At 51.0% G+C, this 20,278-nt stretch overlaps 1 protein-coding gene across 3 annotated transcripts in view; it reads left to right on the top strand.

Moving 5' to 3' along the window:
* FBXO31 (F-box protein 31) overlaps positions 1 to 20,126 on the top strand; it is a 37,243-nt gene extending 17,117 nt beyond the window's left edge. Inside the window, exons 3-11 of one of the 3 annotated variants that reach the window (XM_023558093.2) lie at positions 3,090 to 3,176; positions 8,847 to 8,923; positions 10,394 to 10,561; positions 11,764 to 11,838; positions 15,496 to 15,605; positions 16,175 to 16,462; positions 16,541 to 16,694; positions 17,191 to 17,573; positions 18,678 to 20,125. In XM_023558093.2, the coding sequence (XP_023413861.1) occupies positions 3,122 to 3,176; positions 8,847 to 8,923; positions 10,394 to 10,561; positions 11,764 to 11,838; positions 15,496 to 15,605; positions 16,175 to 16,462; positions 16,541 to 16,694; positions 17,191 to 17,573; positions 18,678 to 18,900 (1,533 nt within the window). In that variant the 5' untranslated portion in view covers positions 3,090 to 3,121 and the 3' untranslated portion in view covers positions 18,901 to 20,125. Of the gene's footprint in view, positions 1 to 3,089; positions 3,177 to 8,846; positions 8,924 to 10,393; positions 10,562 to 11,763; positions 11,839 to 15,495; positions 15,606 to 16,174; positions 16,463 to 16,540; positions 16,695 to 17,190; positions 17,574 to 18,677 lie in introns of all 3 variants that reach the window. The other 2 variants (XM_003418070.4, XM_023558092.2) reach the window with 2 other exon arrangements.
* The last annotated feature ends 152 nt before the right edge of the window (positions 20,127 to 20,278 follow it).

Here is a 20,278-nt window from a genome sequence, read left to right on the forward strand (position 1 = left end):
GCCTCCCAAACCACCTTCCCAGTTTGCCTTTCTTCAGGCAGGAAATGTTCGCATTTCTCCTTCCTTTCGATTAACATACCGAAGGCTCCTATTAAACACTAACATTATGTCAGGTGCTTCTGAGGAGGGGGCTGACTGGGAGGCGCTAGGTCAGGAACAGCTTTACTCCATGGGCTGGGATGTAGGGAGTGCACCCTGCACCGGGCTGGGGCGTTAGTGTGATGTGTGACTGATCACAGGGAGAGACGCAGGTAAGGGTGAGGAGTTGCAACCCAGGGCTCTTCAGCCTAAAACTGACCTGGTGGCCTCTCTAAACAGGGCCTTAAGGGCTCATCTTTAAACCAGCTTGGCACACTTTGGTTTTCATATTCTCCTGAACTTTCTACCGAGTTCTCTGTGTGAGAGCTTAGACCAGGTGCTGTTCCTTACTAAATTACCTGGCCCAGGAACTGAGAGGTCTTTACTGCTGGACAACTGACACGTCCGTGGCTCAGGACTGGGGCGTGAGTAGGTGTGGTGGTGGGCTGGGGGCCTGGCCAGTGGTGGGAAGGAGCTCTGGAAGCTTCCTCTCAGGCCTGGGGGCTTGTTGACTGGTGTCACTTGCTATAGGCCCTCTTTTCACTGCATTGTCACTTAGGGTCCCTTCACCCTCACGTCCACCCCCTCCTATCCAGGTGAAGCCGAGTTCCCTGTAGCAGCCGATCTGGCACAGGGAGGCACAGGGGTGCTTTCTATCCTTAAGTCCTGGCTGCTCCCCAAAGGGACTTCTCCCCACTTGATCCCCCAGATCAATTTGGGATAGGATTGTTGGGTGGGTTCATACTTCTGGGCTAGAATTGGGGCTAACTCTTAGGGAGAGCTCCTGTTTAAATGTTTAAAATGGAGATTCTCACCTACGATCCTTATAGCCTCCCTCTGAGACCCAGGTCATCCTCAGGGTACTGATTCCTAGGGGCCTCAGCCTGTGTGGTCAGACTGTCCTTGGGATGTGATTCTTGTGGAGCCCCTAACCCACAGCCAGGCTATACCTGCCTTGGTGCCATTCCCTGCCTGCCCCAGAGAGGGGTGTGGAAACACCCTCTGCACCTCATTGCTTGATGCTTGCAGCCCTAACTTCCGGCCCCTCGCAGAACTCCACCCCAGTCCTCGTTCCCTGTGCAGGTTCAGAGACTTGGGTCTTCTCTCCTGCCAGCCTTGCCCTGCGTTCACCACCTTGAGCAGACGTGCAGCATCATTCCAGGGGGCGGTCTAGGAGGCCAGATAGTCACACGACATCACAGCATCGCAGCCTCCTTGTTCTCGCTCCTCTCACCTAGCTGAGTGGTGCAGCTTCGAAACCAGCAAAGCCCAGAGCACAGAAGCAGAAAGCTGGTGTGTCCCCTTCAGGCTTTCCCCTGTCCCCTTATGTGCCCTCTGCCCTGGGGTGTGCATGTGTGCCCTTGTCTCGAGTCCAGCTCTGGGGTCTACTGCCAGTTCTTCCCTTGTGTGCCCAGATTTCAGCATCTTAAATCCCCGCACAGCCCAGAGCCTGGGAAAGTGACGCTTATTGTCAGTGTGGACATCAGAGTCAGGCCCACCTCTCCTTACAAGACGGTCAGCATGTGTATATACAAAAAATATCTGGGCTCTTTTTTTGGATGGGCAGCTGGTTTCTATGAGCATCCGATACAACGTGTACCCGTCTTGCAACTGCCTCTTGAGTTGTTAGGCCATTTGGCCCGTATCATTGCAAAGTGACATTAAGGCAGCTTTCTCTTTAAGGGTTAAAAGCACTAAAAATAACAACCCTGCTAGGGAGACAGATGAGTCCTTGGTGGGGCAAATGGTTAACATGCACAGCTGCTAACCAAAAAATTGGAGGTTCAAGTCCACCCAAAGGCACTCAGAAGAAAGGCCTGGAGATCTACTTCTGAAAGATCAGTCATTAAAAACTCGATGGGGCACAGTCCTACTGTGACACACATGGGTTGCCATGAGTCAGGGTCAACTTGACAGCAACTGGTTTAGAGATGGGCGTTAGATGTTGGTGCCTGTCCAGGTATTAAGGGGTATCCTGTGGCCCCAGTGGGGAGAATGTGTGAGGAAGGACTCGCCCAGCAGCCCCTTGGCTGTGGTGGAGGAGGCCCGTGTAGTAGGATGTCTGTGTAGGTGGGAGGCGAGTATGCCCTGACAGCGTGGGTAGGAGACAGTGTGGCTGAGGGCACGTCATGGGCAGGCAAGGGAGAGGGAAGGTAGGCCTCGGTGAGCTGAGTCCGCACACACGTGTCTGGAGGGACAGGATGTTCACGGGCGAAACAGTGGCACCTGTAGCTTCCCTTTGCTGCTGATTCTTGACCTCTTTAACATGTTCACCGAACCTGGATGATCGTTATCATCTGTTCCTTAGTACCTGAAGTGTCTGGCCTGCACCAGCAATGTGGCTTTTGGGTTTGGTGGTCACAGTGCAGCAGCTCGGTTTCTGTGAATCTGGGAGGACACGCCTCACCTGGGAGGACATTCCGTAGCTTTTGGAGCAGGTGGTAGAAGGAAAGCAGCCTTAGCCCCTGGAACAGGTCGACCAGCCTGGACTCAGAAGTCAGCAGGTTGGACTTGGAGCTACGAGGCTGGGAAACGTCCTCCTTAATCAAAAATCAAATAAATACACCCCCAAACAAAGGCAAAAGTGGGAGCCTCCCAATGGGCCCTGTGCATATCTTAGGGGGCGCAGGATTTCCTGAACAGTTATCCCAAGATCCTCCCACTTCACTGGGGCCCTGTGGACCCCACTGATCCCCGGCTGGGGGACACACTGGGGGCGTGCTAGGAGAGGGGGAGTGAGGTGGTATCCAGGGGCAGCTTCCTGAGCATGCCCTGCTGTCCTGAGCTTCAGGGTTGCATCCATTGGTTGAAAGGTAACCATTTCACAAAGTTTTCTTTGTAGGTAGGTCCATAACCTTTGGCAAGGGTTTTTCTCCTAGTGTGCTGGGTCGCTGACCATATGAAGGAATTGCGATGTCGGTGAGGAAGCGGGTGTTGGATGGTGTGAGACGTGCTTACATAGTCATGTGAACCCAAACCATCTCAGCCCTCTTCCTGCTGTGTCTGTCCAGGTATAAACCCTCGCGTGAAGTCGGGCCGTTTCATGAAAATCCTTCCCGATTACGAGCACATGGAGTACAGAGATGTGTACACCTGCCGTACGTACCCTCATACCCTCTGCGGGCTTGCCCTTCTGGCAGCAGTGAGCACGGCACGCGGCTGCATGGAGCGTGAGCCAGTTCACGAGTTGGGGGCATGGGGCCTGGAGCAGGCTGGGCTCTGGCTTTTGCTGTCTTTTCACTTTCCCCAGTGTTCTCTGTGGATCCCATCCAAGCTAGGGTCGGGGGGCTGTGTGGATGTGGGGGTTTGGCCACAGCTTTTGGGTTTTGGGGTAGAACCAGTCACGATCACTCTGTGGATGAACATTTTAGCATTTATTGTTTATTGAGAAGACTCCTGCAACATACCTGCTGAGGCCGAGAGATGCAGTCAGCACCTTCCTATTGTCGATTGAAATTCAAGCCATTCATCTCCAAGGTTTCTAGACATTTGCATTTCAATAACACAAATGAATTAAAAAAAAACTGCATACACATATACCCTCAGTAGACAAAGGTGTATAGAAAGAATTGATTGTTTAGTTCCCAGTTCCTCCTTTGCTGGCATTATCTGAGCTCAGGAAAATTTTCTAAACCTGATGCTGTAGATAATTAATGTTATTTTTAGGGTCGCTATTTTTTTTTTTTTTTATGAGTCGGAATCGACTCGACAGCAGTGGGTGGGTTACACTTTATTAGCTTGAAGTGAGATGGAGAGAGTGAATTTCATTTGTCAAAAAATACATTAAAGACATACTGGCAATGAAAGTAATTTCAAGTTTCTAGAAGCCCCCAGCCGCCCCTCCTGCTTGCTCCTGCTGCCCATCAGAAGGCCCCACGTTCAAGGCTGTCTGCCTGGAGTAAACCCACTTCTGAATTTATAAGTGCAGCCTCTAAGATAACCGACTCAAATGGAAGGAGTGAGATGGTTTATAGCATTTCCCCTCATCCCCTGTTGGAGCTGGATGCACAGCTGAGGTGTGGTAACCGGGCCCCATTCCTCAGGGGACAGTCCTAGAGTTGGTAGGGAGGGGCCTGGATGTGTTTACCATGCTTTGGGGCAGCCTTTGAGCACTGTACACACTTACTAACAAGCCCACTTGTTGGCATAAACGGGGCTGGAGGTGAGCCGTTTTACCAAGTGAAGGTGATGACAAGGCCTCGGGCTTGGAGCGTGTTTGAGCCGTGCATGAGATCGGGAGGAAGGGGCTGGCCACTGTAAAGACTAAACCTGCCTTCTCCCAAACCTCAGAAATTGCCTCCTGGAACATTGTGCTGGGGGTCCACTAGCCCCCTCCCTGCTCAGTAGTCACTGAGCCAGGCTTCCTGCTCCAGCCCTGTGGGAACCAGCAGTGACGTTGGGGGTATTGATGAGAATAATGGATCTCGCTCTGCTGACAGGAACAGCATGGTGTAGGCTTTCAGAAACAGATGGACAAGCTCTCAGCGTTTCCTTACTTCACACACTGTCACACAACTCCTCTGGAAGAATCTACCTGCCACTGAGTGAGGATGGGATTCTGACAAACTTCTGAGTCTCAGTAGCTGGGACTTGGGAAAGACTTCGGGCCGTTTCTGGGAGGAATTCTTCTTGTCTCCAGGGCAGGCTTAGGCAAGGAGCTTTCTGTAGCTTCTAAGGATTTCATAGTTCCCATGTTTTCACCACACTTCTAGAGCATCTAGAATTTAAAAAAAAAAAAAATTTATTGTGTTTAGGTGAAAATTTGCACAGCAAATTAGGTTTCCATTTGACAATTTCTATACAAATTGTTAAGTAACATTAGTTACGGTTTTTCACATACTGTCAACATTCTCTTTAATTGTATTCTGGTTGTTCCATTTCCAGAAATCTAGTCTCCCTGCCCCTTATCTTCTCACCTTTGCTTTAGAGTAATTGTTGACCTTTTGGTCTCATAGGTGATTTTTTAATGGAGCACCGCACTCAAGGGTAATATCTTTTATTTTGTGTGCCAGCCTGCTATTTGCTAAAAGTGTAGAGTACCTAGGCTTTTCACCCCATGTTGCGCTCTTTCCCCTGGTCAATCATAGCTGGCAGCTCTCTTACGGAGTTGTTTTCGTGGGAGCGTTACTGCCCCTCCAAGGCTTGAGTGTAGTTACAAAAACACAATGGTCATTGTAGAAACCTTGGAAAATCCAGAAAACGTGAAGAAGACAAGCAGTTGTCGACACTGGCCGCGTTTCTCTGTGGATGTATTTAAATAGTGGCTGGTCCGTTTCCTCCAGGCTGTGCTAAAGGATCGGGGAGAATGTGCAGATATGTGAAAAAGATAGCCAACTTCAGCGGCCCCAGCTGAAATCCATGGCGTTTCTGTGTTCTCAGTATTGAAGTGCTCTCAGCGTGTTTTTGTGGAACTGCCTCTCTCTAAAGGGAGGGTATCTCAAGATGTGTTTTCTGATATTAGCCAGACCCCCCAGCAAAGTCCGTGAAGAGTGGCTCGTGTTTCTGTTCTCCACGTGATCTTCTCCTGAGCCATCGGGACCTAGTGTTTCTCTCCTGGTCTGATGGGTCAGAGAGAGCCTGGGTGGAAGGATTACTAAGTCAGCCTGCGATTCCTGAGTGTGAGATGCTGCCTAGACAGAGAAGTCAGCATAACCTGGGGGCTGAAGACTCCAATTCCATCGGGTAGTTTTGTGACCTCACATCAGCTACTCTTTGGTGTCTTTTTAAATTTTCCGTCATTGGGAGCATGGTGTCGCCTGGTATTCCGTATGGTGTTGGGAACATTACACAGAGACGTGTTGTCCTGTGAGGTATTTGGCACATTTACTTGTGTGCACATTGAGGATGAACGTCAAGGTGTGTTTTGAAGATAAAATAACATCTCTTAGTGTAAGCATAGGGCTTGCTATTTCGATGTTCAAGCCTAGAATTCTGGCAGTGCCTCAAATTGCTCTTAAGTAGATGCAAGGAATTTGAGTTGAGCGTTGCCCCCCACGTGATGAGGTGGCAGATGGGCCACTTTAACCCTGGCCCACCAGGACACTGAAGGGTGTGATGGAGGACTCAGCTCTGACCCTCCCGTCTCCCACCTGTGGCAGCAGCACATTTCTTGGGTGGTGAGTGGGGAGGGAAGGAGGTCACTGGGAAGTAAAACGAGCAGAAGGCACTAGGCAAGGATAAAGGGTGACGGCACGTGTCCCTGGAAACCCGTTTAGGGTGTGGGGAAGGGGCAGAGACCTGCAGTCAAGCCACCCTGCAGAATCTCAGCCCAGGTGTTTCTGTGAGGGGTCTTCTGGTTGTGTCCTAGTTACCCAGAGCTACTGGTATGTGACAGCAAATCCCGTTGGTTGTGTTTATGCTTTGGTCCAAATCTTTTGGACCAAAGCATAGGACCGCCCCACTCTGCACCTGAGTTCTGCAGAATTTAAAGTCATCTTCGCTGCCTTGCCTTTGGGGGCAGCAGGTGGGTTTCCCTGTAACTGGCAGCTGCTGTATAGTTTATTCCAACTCATGGCAACGCCACGTGGGTCAGAATAGAATCAACCATGCTCCACAGGGTTTTCAACGGTGGATTTTTTTTTAGAAGTAGACTGCCAGGCACCTCTGGGTATACCCAACCCTCCAGCCTTTTGGTTAGTAGCTGAGAGCTTTAACCATTTTGTACCACCCAGGGACTCCTTCTGAAGTACAGGAATGTGTTCACCCCAAAGACTATTCTGACATCTTCCAGGCTCTATTCTGAGGCCAGAATCTCTGGTCCACAAAGTTGTCCCCTGACCAGCAGCATCAGCATCCCCTAGGAACTTGCTAGGAATACAGATTCTTGGGTCCCACCCGGCCCACCTGAATCAGACACTAGGGGTGGGACCCGCAGTCTTTGTGCTAGCAGCCCTTCCCGCTTCTGAGCACCTCTGGACCGAATGTCACAGGTCCCCATATTAGGTCATAAATCACCATATTTAAAATAGTATCTAATAAAAGGCTGTGTTTTCCTCATCATTTATGGTCTCCGTTTTTTAAAATCACACATTTAAGTTTTGAAACTAGAAGCTATATCCTGCTCAGAGCCCGTAACTCCTGTCATGGTTTTTGATATCCTGTGCCCTGACGCTGAGTGGCTAGATGGGAGGGGAGAGCGGAGAGCACAGGGGAGGAGAGAGCAGAGAGGGGAGAGGAGAGGAGAGAGCGGAGGGGAAGAGAGAGCGGAGAGGGGAGGGTAGGGGAGGGGAAAGAGGGGAGAGTAGGGGAGGGGAGGAGAGAGCAGAGCAGAGGCTGGCACTTGTCAGGAAAGGGTCCCACTGACTCCCACTGTTTGCTTTGGGCCGTGGGGCACGCCCACTTCTGAAGGTTGTTCACCAGAGGAGCAAACATGATAAAGCATCCCACTCCGGATGTAAATGATAGCTAAAGCCAAACGGAATAGAAATGAAGTTGTTCTAGTCTTCTATTTAGTTGTTTAAATTCATAGATTATTGTCTGGGAAGCATCTGCATCAGTCCTTTTTGGCCCTTTCTGCACTTCAGCATTACCTGAGGAGCTTAAAAAAAAAAAACCCAAAACACCAGAGCGCACTTCACCCCAGTGCTGATTTGAGCGGCTGTTCGGGGCCCAGGCATGGGTTTTCTCTGAAGTTCCCAGGTAATTCTTATGCTTGGCCATAGTGGGGATCCTGGTAAAGGAAGGAATAAATTTAGCTTTTGTTCAGTAGGAAGCGTTTGTGCAGCAGTTAACTGGCATCATGAAACATGGGTAGGCTACCTTCTGGAAAAATGTGCTTCTCAGACCTACAGAATTTGTAATTAAAAACTATCTCCATTTCCCAAATTTACTTTTGAAATAAGGGGACTGTGGCATTTTAAAAAAGAGAGCGCTCACACCCAGCTTGCATCCTAACCCACCTTGCAGCCCAGTGCACTTTGTGTCCCTGCCTGGTAGATCCCCCACTGTTTGCTATGTGCCCAGCATCTTCCCGGCTCTTCTTTCCTCTCTGTCATCTCTTGTTCTGTTCTCATTTGGGTTATCTTAGCTCTCATAAAAGTACGTTTTAATAGGCTTTAAAAAAAAACAACCATACCTCTGGCCATCAAATGGATTCTGACTCATAGTGACCCTATAGGACAGAGTAGAACTGCCCCATAGAGTTTCCAAGGAACTACCTGGTGGATTTGAACTGTCCACCTTTTGGTTAGCAGCTGTAGCACTTAACCACTACAGCACCAGAATTTCCTGAATTCGCTTAGTCTTTTTCAATTATTGGTATTATTTTACTGTGATCACCTGCTTATTCTTCTATATGAACTTTGGAATTATTTTGTCAAATTAAAAAAAAAATCCTTTGGATTTTAGTTGGACTTATACTATTTATAATAATTTGGAAGGAATTCATGTCTTTACAGTATTTTCTTCCTGTACAAGAACATCTCCCAGTCTTGCTTCCATTCCCTCACTGGTGGGAAACTCAGTACCTTATAAGGGCACTCACCCCACTGTGTGATTAGGTGTGATTCCTTACAATTGGAGGTGACCAGTTAGAGGCTGGATAAAAAATAACCCAGTCGTCTGTTTTATTCTTCTTTTAAAGCCATTTTTCATTCTTAGAATTCTTCATAACCTTGTAGGTAAGACTTGTTAAATCCGCATTTGTTCAAAAGGCTCTCTTAGCAGCCTGGTAAGTCGTTTCTTTACACTCCTTTCCCTCCTTCCAGCGGTTTTTTTTTCATGCATTGGCTCACTGGGTCTAACGTGAAGCCTGCTGTCTCTCCCTGCAGTGCTTCACCGATACCGACACATCTTGGGGCTCTGGCAGCCAGACATCGGGCCGTATGGGGGGCTGCTGAACGTGGTGGTGAGTGCTGAGCGGCTTCGTGGGGGCCTGGGCACGCAGCCCCTTATCCATTAGGGGTGTGAGCCAGCCCCAATCCCGGCATGACATTTGAGGCAACTAAAATAATGCCATTACTGTGTATTTTGCTCACCAGGTGGGGCAGGGGTAAATATCTTTCTTGTTTTTGGTAGAGAGCGACCCATGAAGACACACTTTGACTGGGTAGTTTCGTGTCCCTGGGGAGCCTGGCTTTAGTGTGCCTCCCCTGTGGAGGCCAGCCTGGCTGCGCACCTGGGCAGTCTCTGTTCCTTTAATCAGGGAGCATGAGCGTTGTTTTTCTTACTAGCAGTGGGTAATAGAGTTAAAAAAAAAAAAAAAAAAAAGCCTCGGAAAGCAGGGATAATTAGGGAAAATGGAACTCATGAAAGAACAGCGCAAACGTGCTCTGTCTCAGACCAGTTAGCCACTGAGACGGTGACACTCTCTTCTCTGTCACCAGCGTGGGAGACTGGGGGCCATGCTCTTGTGGGAGGGCAGGAGGGCTGCTAGCTCATCTCAGGTGGGGGCTTCAGAGAAGGGCTGCCCCCTCCCTCTGAGAACCTGCTGGCATTTGCTGAGCACCAGTGTCAGGATGACTGCAACCACGTCTAGTCTGTACCCCGTTACTTTCTACCATTAAAATGTATACAGCAGTAGAGACACTGGTATAACGAGCCCCACAGAACTCACCTCCCAGGCTCAGCAGTTCCCAGTGTGCCCTGTGCCAGCATCACCTAGCTCCTCCCTACGTCTTGGCATTGAAGCATTTTGAAGCTAACCCCAGGCCTTAAATCATTCCGTCCTTCCAGACTTTGCTGTGATCTCAGTAGGATAATTGAATATTTTCCCACATAACCCATGGATGGCATCAGCATTACACCTTACAAAAGTGACGATAATTCCTTGACATTATGAATGCCTGTCCATCTTTCAGGTTACCCCATTATCTTAAAACATGCCTTTTAGCAGTTGGTTTGTTCAGATCAGGATCTGATCAAGGCGCCCAAGGTTGCATTGGTTTGTTTCATTGCACGTGTCCCTTTCCTATTGAAAGCGGTGCCTTCTTGAGTTACCTCAGCGCCCTCTGGGTGTCTCACATTCTGGATTCTCTTTGCTTTAGCTTGTTCCCCTAACCCCCTACCCCCTACCCCCACCCCCCCATTTTAGAGCTAGAAGTTAGCTCCGGAATGCTTGCTTAGAGTTTCCAGTCTGTGTTATTAATTAACCAACTGTCACAATTCTCACAGTGGTTAATTACGTTATGATGCCTTACATGGGAGGCTCGAGGTACCTGGTGGTCCAGCAGGAGGACACACAGTGGGTTCTCGGAGTCAGAGACGAGGGCCAGTCTCTGTGGAGAGGTGGGGCGGGAAAGAATGGCAGGAAGCCAGCACTCTGCATCGGCGCCACATGTGAGCTGTCGGTGAACTCTGCCCTTTCTGCTTGGTGCAGGTGGATGGCTTATTCATTATTGGGTGGATGTACCTGCCTCCCCATGACCCTCATGTTGACGACCCGATGAGATTCAAACCTCTATTCAGAATCCACCTGATGGAGAGAAAGTCTGCCACAGTTGAATGTATGTACGGCCACAAGGGGCCCCACCACGGCCACATCCAGGTGAGGGTGGTTGGACCCTGGGACACAAGTGGGCTCATATAGGCAAGGGGGCGTGAACCCCAGGACATAGGTGGGCCTGTGCAGGTGACAGGGGCTGGACCCCAGGACACAGATGGACCTATGCAGGTGAAGGGGGGCTGGACTCCAGGACACAGGTGGGCCCATGCAGGTGAGTGGAGCTGGACCCCAGGACTTGGGACACCCATAGATGAGCAGGCTCAGGTGTCTTCTGCTCTTCAGGATCCCAGTGCCATCCTGTGTGAGAATCGGCTGAAGGGCTGCCATGGTGTTCTTAGCTGTAGACATCTGCCCCTGTCAAAGCCCCTGCCTGTGGCATTATTTTTACTATCTGAGTAACTCTAGACATTGGAACCCTATTGGTTCTGCAATCAGTGACAATGATCTGGCCTGTCAAATTGCAGTTCCTCACCATTTCTTCATTTCCTGTTTGTAAAAATGTCAACATTGAGTAAACTGCTCTGCTCTCTGATACTGGTTGGCAAGTAGCGTGTTATCTACTGTCGTGAGTGGCAGCCCCTCTGCTGCTCTAGGAGGTGCTGTTGGGAACATGCAAGTGGGCCCCTGTGGCTGTACATACACTCCTAGGACACCTCATCTTCCACTGACAAGGGGGCTCACATTCAGGTGCCCTGCATTGCCTTCTGCTCACCTGCTGTGTTCTGGCCAATCAGGGTGTGTCTTAGTCATCTAGTGCTGCTGTAACAGAAATACCACAAGTGGATGGCTTCAACAAACAGAAGTTTATTCTCTCACAGTCTAGTAGGCTGGAAGTCTGAATTCAGGGGGTCAGCTCCAGGAGAAAGTTTTCTCACTCTGTTGGCTCTCCAGGAAGGTCCTTGTCATCAATATTCCCCAGTCAATGAGCTTCTCAGCACAGGGACCCTGGGTCCAAAGAGATAGACTTAAGACACAAGCTAATCTTGTAGATTGAGTCCCACCTCGTTAGCATCATAGAGGTAAGATTTACAACACGTAGGAAAATCACATCAGATGACAAAGTGGTGGACAATCACAAAACTGGGAATCATGGCCTAGCCAAGTTAACATGCATTTTTTGCAGGGGGAAACAATTCAGTCAGAAACAGGATGGGAGGGGTGGTCTGCCCTGTTTGATGTGGTGAGGTTGTGACTAACTTAGTGTTGCACGTTACCCCGTTCTCCCTCGGCCATGAACACTGAAGATCGTGAAGAAGGATGAGTTCTCCACCAAATGCAACCAGACGGATCACCACCGGATGTCAGGTGGCAGGCAAGAGGTGAGCCCTTGCTGCCTGGAAGCGAAGGCCCTCGGTTGGTAGTGGTGACGCAAAGTGTAGACATGGTGGGTTGAGCCATTTGAAATCAATATATGGCCGCTGTGTTTCATGTGGTTCAACCGGGTGTTATCTGTGCAGAAAATGCATCTTTACTTCCTTTTTTTAGAAACAGCATCATATGGATGTGCATACATGAGTGCAGGTTTTAGTTTTTCTTCTCCGTCACCCTCAGAATGAATGATCCAGATGGAAATAGCTGTCCTTTTATGGTTTCTCCTTTGACAGAAGCATCCATTTGGCAGAGGGGCTTGTGGTGAGGCTGCCTCTGGAAGCCGGGAGCCTCAGGGGCTTCATTCGGAGCCTCTGTTCTCCTTTCTATGCATGGAGCTCATGGGTGAAGTTTCCAGATCGTGGCCAGGCTTGGGTAATCCTGGTGTCACATACCCACGGAGTTTCCATGGATTTTCCTTTTGTTTGCACGAGCAATTTTACTTCCCCTTTGAGTTTTTATTTTCTGTGTGTCTAAATCGTATGCCCATTTTAAAATATTTTTGAAAAATTGAACTTTTAAAATCAAGGATTCTCATCACAGCTGATGTTCGTTTGTTGGATGTACATTTTTTGGCCAATTTCTAAGTTTCCAGAAGCTTCCTCATTAGCTCAAGAATGGCAGGGAAAATCAGGATAAGCAGAATGTACATAATTTAGGGAGCCCTTAAAAGGTAAACAGAGTTTCTGTTTTCTCAATACATATGTGAAGATGGTAGATACAGAGAGGCTTCTTTACTTAGAACACAGTCGTTTTAAGTTAGATTGTACACTGTCATGTTGAGGGTTAGCTTCCTCCTGGAGCCCTTCCCTTGGTCTTCCCCCTTCAACATCTGATTGTCCTCCGTGAGCCAGCCCTGCTGGGGTCGTTAATTAGTAAAAGTACACTGACTAGGTGTGCCAACCCTCCTGTTGCCTTGCACCCAGACTCGCATGTCTGGGAGTTTTGCCAGGTTTGAGCACCTTTGACGCCAAGCAAAACTCTCGCAGCGGCACGATCTAACACCCAGGCACAGGGTCTCCTGGCTCCGGCCCCTGTGTGGTCTGCAGACTGGCAGCTGTGGCACCTGGTCCACCCCAGACCTCCTGCATCTTCTCAGTCCCTGATGGGGATGCTGCCAGACAGGGTCCTCTCTTCCAGGCCCATCCAGCTGCCCCCAGCCTTACTGAAGTCTCGCCAGCGCTGATTTTCTCTCTGATGGAAAGAACACTGGTTAAGCATGTGGGCTTTAGATTAGTTCTGATTTTGCCACTTAGCAACTAGTTGGCTTTGGGCAGGTATCTGACCCTTTCCAAGCTCCCTGTTATCCGTAAAGCAGGGGACATGTTCACGCCCACCTCATGGGGCTGTCGTGCAGATTGAGCCAGCGGGGGGAGGATGCTTAGCACAGAGTCCAGCACGCAGTCACCAAGCCCTGCACAGATTACATTTACTGTGGCCTTGGTATTGTTCTAGGCCCTCTTTTTTTCCTTGCACACACATATCTTGACCTTATAAGGTGCTTTTGTAATAAACATATTTCAGAGATCCTTGTTCTGAGTAATTGAGTTTGGTTGGTATTCCTAATGACTTTGTCCTTTCCATGCAGAGTAAATAAGATTAAAACTACACACAGTCATCTTCTGGATGGCGTTTAGTTGAAGTCTGTCTTCACCATGGCAACACTGGTATCTTTGCACATTACATTCACTTTATTTTGTTTTTAAATAACTGATTTTCTTTTATTATTAGTATTATTTTTGTTTTACACTTAAACTTTTGTTTTTGTCTGTGATTTTTCTTTTTTTTGGTGCTGGTCGTCCAAAGGTTCAGTCTTTTCTGCAGAAAGTTTTAATTTGGGTGAAGTCTAATTTGACAATCTTTTATCTTTATGGCTATTGTTTTCTATGGCCTGAAAAATTTTGCCAGCCATTAAGTTACAAAGATGGTCTCCTAGGTTATATTTTTTCCCCTCAAATTTTTGTAGCTTTACATTTCATGCAGCTTTGACATTTAGGTCTGTGATCCTCATTGAATTGATTTTTGTGTATGGTGTGAGGTAGGAATTGTGGTTCTTTTTTTTTTTTTTCTATATGGTTTTCTAGTTGTTCAAGCACCATTTGTTAAAAAGACTTCCCTTTTCCCCTGGGATTGCTTTGGCACCTTTGCTGAAAATCAGCTGACCAAGTAAGTGTGGCTCTCTTTCTGGGCTCTCTGGGTCCATTGATCTTTTGGTCAGTCTCATGTTAGTACCACTGTCTTGATCTCTGAAGCTTCACAGTAAGTTGTAATGACAGACAGAGTGAGTTTACCAACTTCATTCTCTTATTTCAAGATTGTTTTGAGTATTCTAGGTCCTCGGAATTTCCACATGGATCTAGAGTCAGCTTGTCAGTTTCTACCAAGAAGCTTGGTGAATGGGCTATGATTGGCCTGACTGAATCTATAGATCAATTTGGAGAGACTTGCTCTCTTACCAGTATTGTGTCTTTCAGTCCATATACATGGTACATCTGGCTAATTTCTTTAATGTCTTCTTTCTCTTAGCAGTGTTTTGTGGTTTTCAGAATAGAAGACTGGCATATATTTTGTTAAGTTTATTCCTAAGTCCTTTATGTTTTTTCAGGCCATTGTAAATAGAATTTTAAAAAATTTATTTTCCAGTTGCTTGCAGCTACCCATTAACCCATTGCCATCGAGTGGATTCCGACTCATAGGGACCCTATAGGACAGAGTAGAACTGCTCCAAGGAGTGCCTGGTGGATTCGAACTATCGACCTTTTGGTTAGCAGTCATAGCTCTTAACCACTACATCACCAGGGTTTCTTGCTTGCAGCTAGTATATAAAAATTTAGTTAATTTTCGTGTATTGATTTTTGTATCCTGCAACCTTGCTAAATTCTGTATTAGTTCTCCTAGCTGTTGAGTTTGGTCACTTTAGTAATTTGTGTTGGGGCAATTGACAGGCTGTAGCTCTTCTTTTCTTTGATAAATTGCTCTTGCTCATAGAAGCCAATTTTAGATAATCATGAGAAACACTATTGAACAGGAACACAGCGCTCTGGATAAGTTATATTGATCGTTGGACTCAAACTACTGGCACTAAATATCTTTGTCTGACTGCAAGATGCATGGTGCGTTCTTGAGCTTTGGGGACACGGTGTTTATGAAGCTCCCTCTTTACGAATGTTTACTGAACGGTGCAGCATATCTGTTTTATAAAGGGAAACCTGCCGTGGTCCCTCCCTGCAGCCGCCTCAGTCCGTGTTCCTTGTAGGAAGCAGCTCTGGCAGACCTGAGTATCAGGCCAGCAGTTTACCTAGGAGAAGGTGTCCCGGCCCCTCCCACTCTGAGGAAGCCTGAGGACCCACTCCAAGTTGTGTAGTGTAGACCCCAGCCACTGCCTCAAGGCACTGGAGTGAGACCTGGGCTGGTGGGAGGGCGGGACTCAGGGCCCCTGCTCCCCACCGCCAATGCTGTTGGAAGTCCCGACCTGCAGGCCCCGGAGCCTCTCGTCTTGCGGTGCTGGGCAGGCCTCTGACAGGCAGGGTGGTCAGATGCTGGGACCAGAACACATGTTCTCCGTGTGCGGCGTCACAGTGACCCCAACAGCTGTGTTCTGTTGTAAGGAGTTCCGGACGTGGCTGCGGGAGGAGTGGGGGCGGACGCTGGAGGACATCTTCCATGAGCACATGCAGGAACTGATCCTGATGAAGTTCATCTACACCAGCCAGTATGAGTGAGTGTGCCTGGGGGGGGGGCCTGTGCGGGGGGCGAGTATACGCAGCCCCTCTCCCCACAGTGGGGGTGAGTACACACAGCCCCTCCTCCTCGGTGGGGCAAGTACACGCAGCCACCTCCCGCCATGGTAGGGGTGAGTACACGCAGCCACCTCCTGCCGTGGTGGGGGGAGCACACGCAGCCACCTACCCCTACGTTGGGGGTGAGTACAGGCAGCCACCTCCTGCCATGGTGGGGGTGAGTACACACAGCCACCTCCCCCCACGGTGGGATGAGTACACTCAGCCATCTCCCCCCATGGTGGGGGTGAGTACACGCAGCCACCTCCTTCCACGGTGGGGGCGAATACATGCAGCCCTTCCCTCTCTGTGGGGGCGAGTACATGCAGCCCTCACACCCACCCTAGGACCTTGTTTTGGTTTTCGCTGACTTATTAGCTCACTGGCCAGCTTGGAGCCTTTTCGCAGCACCGTCTTTTGGAGGCTTGTGCTTGATCCTTCATTTCTGCTCAGGGCCGTGTCCCTTCCTCACGCCTCTCTCCCTGAACTTCACTCTGCTCCATTCCAGGGCCTGCTGGACCCTACTGGCCCTTTGTATCGTGTCCATTTCACCTGGCATGCAGGCTCCCTCGTCAGGGCAATGGGGCGAGAGTGGGACCCAGCCTCCTACAGCCCTGGTTCCTGGAGGCCACCCTGGAGAAGGGAAAAGGGGAAGCATGCCTTGGACTGAGGCTCCATGGACACGGGCAGTTGTGGATGTGCTTCCGGAAGGGCACACCTGGCCCTCAGGCCTGGTGAACACCAACACTGGTTGTCAGGGCCCCGTGTCTTGGCAGACCCCACATACCCGAGTAAGGTTTGTGTGGTCTCCGCATTTCTGGCGTCTCTGTGTGGGCTCTTCCTGGCTCTGAACTGCCGCCTCTCTCCCCTGCAGCAACTGTCTGACATACCGCCGGATCTACCTCCCACCCAGCCACCCCGACGACCTCATCAAGCCCGGCCTCTTCAAGGGCACCTATGGCAGCCATGGCCTGGAGATTGTCATGCTCAGCTTCCATGGGAGGAGGGCCCGGGGCACCAAGATCACCGTGAGTGGATGTGGCCCATGTGCATGGCTGGCCTGGGTGGCCATGGAGTGAGAGACCCAGGCAGGGAGGGTACACCATACCTCTACCCCAGTGGAGCCCCAAGCCCACTGCAGCATGGGCTTCGCTGTCAGAAATGCAGGGTCCTGGTCCCGCCTAGCCCTGCCAAGTCGGAATCTGCATTTTCACAAGCTCCCAGGGAATGTGTATACTTGACGGCATCAGCATGCCGGCTGTTAAGCTCAGCTACTCAGGGGAACCCCTGAGGAGTTTAATACATCCAGATGCCAGGTGCTGCCCTAGGACTTTGGTTTTATGGGCAGGGGTTCAGGGCATTCCTGTGGGAGACCCCCTGCTTTAGCAGACAGTTTCCTGGTACTCCCCACGGTCAGCAGCTAGAATGTTCTAGCATACGGGCTTGCTGTTAGATGCATGGGACAGCTGGAGCGTGGTCATTGGTCTCACTGGCCCCTTCCCTCCTGGCCCACATGCTCCCCAGGGTGACCCCAATATCCCAGCCGGGCAGCAGACAGTGGAGGTGGACCTCAGGCACCGCATCCAGCTGCCTGAGGCTGAGAACCTGCGCAACTTCAACGAGCTCTCCCGCGTGGTGCTGGAGGTACGCGAGCAGGTGCGGCAGGAGCAGCAGCGGCAGCAGGAGGGCGAGCAGGAGGATGGCCAGGACCCCGCCTCACCCACGGGGGAGCCACCGGCCAAGGGGGCTGCAGCGGGGCCTGCCGAAGGAACTGCCGAAGGCCACCAGGAACCCGAGGGCAGCAGCGGGGCAGCGGCCCAGCAGCCCACCGAGCCGGGGCAGCCATTTGTGCTGCCCGTGGGCGTGAGCTCGCGGAACGAGGACTACCCCCGCACCTGCAGGATGTGGTAAGGGCCAGGGGGCACAGACGGGGCTTGGGGGAGCCTGACATTCAGCCGGGAGCTGTGTACACAATTCTGATGACAACCACCGAGTTTGGACTTTACAGGAGACATGTAAATAATGCTAGATAGGATTTTAACTTCTGTACATTTTTGAAAGGCCGTAGAAGAAGGTGGCTTTGATTATTCTCCCTGAAAGTGTCCTACGGCTCCCATGTCTCCTGGCCAGCCCGGAGCCATGGGAACTGACCAGTCCCCACTGACCCACAGGTGGTTTCTCACTCCCATGGAGTATTGGGGCCCCATGGGCCAGACGGGCGCGTTATGTCCCCTTCCTGATTTCTGTGGGTGTCTGCAGGCTGTGGAGCTCTCAGCAAGTGCCTGGGACCTGGTTTCTGGGCTCAGAGGGCAGTGCTTCACCTGCCTGTGACCTATGCCCCCAAACCCTCCGGACCAGGCTATCTTTCCCCTCCCGCCTGATGGAACCCCTGTGTGGCGGGTGGAGGCTGGTGCCTGGGTGCAGTCCATGTGCTGGGAGATTCGGGGCCAGCTCCTAACTTCTTATCTGTTGGCAGCACTAAACTCTTTGAATTTCAGAGAGAAAGAACTAAGCATATTTCAGTCTAAAATTGGTCTTGAAACTTGGTCGCGCAGTAGGTATTTGAAAGTTCTGCTTTCTGGGGTAATGCCACTTGCATGCTGTTAAGTCTCTTGTGTTTGTCTGCGTCGTTTGCACATAGGCATAGACATCCCAGAATGGAGATGTTGCTACTGGTCACTAGGTGGGACCACAAGGACCTTGTCTAGCTCAGTGGGCAGGGGATGGCGGCGGTCAGCAGGAGAGCTGGCCACCTGGGTGGCCCCAGCGCTCCGCTGTCCGAGTACTGGCGGCCTGGGAAGTGAGATCTTGTGGCTGAAGCACCCCTGCGAGTTGGCTGCGCTCAGGGGTGGCTGGCTCTTGGTTCTCCTGTCAGTTGGTGAATAGTGACAGCACTCACCGGGAAGAAGGAGCGGTATTCACAAACACTGCCGTGCAGTGTGGCATGAACAAATGTGTGCTCTTTCAGGAACCCCCAACCCACCTCACTCTGTCCCTTTCTCGTTGTCCAGCTTCTATGGCACAGGACTCATTGCGGGCCACGGCTTTACCAGCCCCGAGCGCACCCCCGGCGTCTTCATCCTCTTTGATGACGACCGCTTCGGCTTCATCTGGCTGGAGCTCAAGTCCTTCAGCCTGTATAGCCGGGTCAAGGCTGCCTTCCAGAATGCGGATGCGCCCTCCCCACAGGCCTTTGATGAGATGCTCAAGAACATCCAGTCCCTCACCTCCTGATGGCTTGCTGCAAGAGGTGGCTGCGGGCGCCGGGCCCAGCTGGGGCGGGAGCATGCGCTATGGGAACCCGGCCACCCCCACACTGTAGAGCCTGTACCATACGCCTGTACATTTGTCAGTAGCCGCGGTGGGAGAAGCTGAGCATGTCTTACAAAGTGAAGCAAAGAAAAAAAAGGCAGCAGAACCAAACTGATGCAGAGGCCAGGCTCCAGGGGCCTGTGAGTAATGGAACTGGGGAAGCTAGCATGTCCTCTGCCTGCTAGCTCTCCTAGGGAAAACGGAGACCTCCCTCAGGAACATGTGCCTTGAGGAGGGCAGGGTCTCCCGTAAGCGTGATAAACTTTGCAGTGTGTGAGATGAAACTGCTGCCCCGATGCCTGACATCAGGACGGGAAGGAGTTATCAGGCCGGGATGCGGGCTCGGCAGTCAGTGAATGTCTGGCAGGTCAGAACCCCGGCAGAGCTCCCTGTGCCCCTGCTGGCCCCTCTGGATTTTGGACAGAGACGTGTCACCTATGGTCTCAGGAGAGGGTGTTCATGATGAGGTTACCAGTCAGGGTCCTCTGGGGCTCCGAGAGGGCGCTGCTGGGATGCGCAGGGCTGCTGGCCAGGCCCAGGGACCTGACAAGCTCTGTGGCTGTGCCCGTAGATGGCAGAGGGTCCAAGAGGGTCTGCTGAGACTCAGGGACAGAGGCTGGTGAGGACGTGTGTTCGGTCTGTGGCTCTGGGAAGCAAAGGGAGTTATTTATAGGTTGGCAGAGGCACAGGCAGTGGGAATTTGTAAAAAGGCTGGTCCCGGTGTTCCGGGGACACCAAGGGGTGGTGTCTGTATGGTGGCAGCACACAGTTGCCTTCGTGGGTCCCTGGGCTCATGCCTGCACTCCTCACCAGGCTTGACAATAAATCCCCAGCTCACCACCAGCTTGTGTCGGCACAGACCCATCCTCGGGTCCTGGAGGGGACGAGGGATATGCTTTCACTGTCCGTCCTCGGAGGTGTGTAAAGTGGACGGAAGTGGCGGGGTGTCTGGATGGTGGGTGCAGTGGCTGGGAGTACAGCTGTGCCCGATCTCCACGGGGACTGCGTGCTGACAGCCTAATGCTACACGGTGGCATTGGGGTGTGGACAGCGAGGGAATAAGGCCTTCTGGGGGGCTCGCTCTCTGGGCCACCGTGTGCACAGGGAGACCAGCCAGGACATGGCATGGGGTGGGACCTGGTGAGTTTTTTTTTTTTTTTTTTTTGCCTGATTTTCCCTTTGTGGTTACTTGTGGCCACACAGCCCGCTTGGAGAGGAGGACACTTGTTCTGTTTGTGACGTCTTCCAACCCTTGGACATATGGACTCCTGATGGGGGAAAAGCACAGTCATTCGACGTC

The sequence above is a fragment of the Loxodonta africana genome, chromosome 21 (genome assembly GCF_030014295.1).
Source record: "Loxodonta africana isolate mLoxAfr1 chromosome 21, mLoxAfr1.hap2, whole genome shotgun sequence".
Lineage (NCBI taxonomy): Eukaryota > Metazoa > Chordata > Mammalia > Proboscidea > Elephantidae > Loxodonta > Loxodonta africana.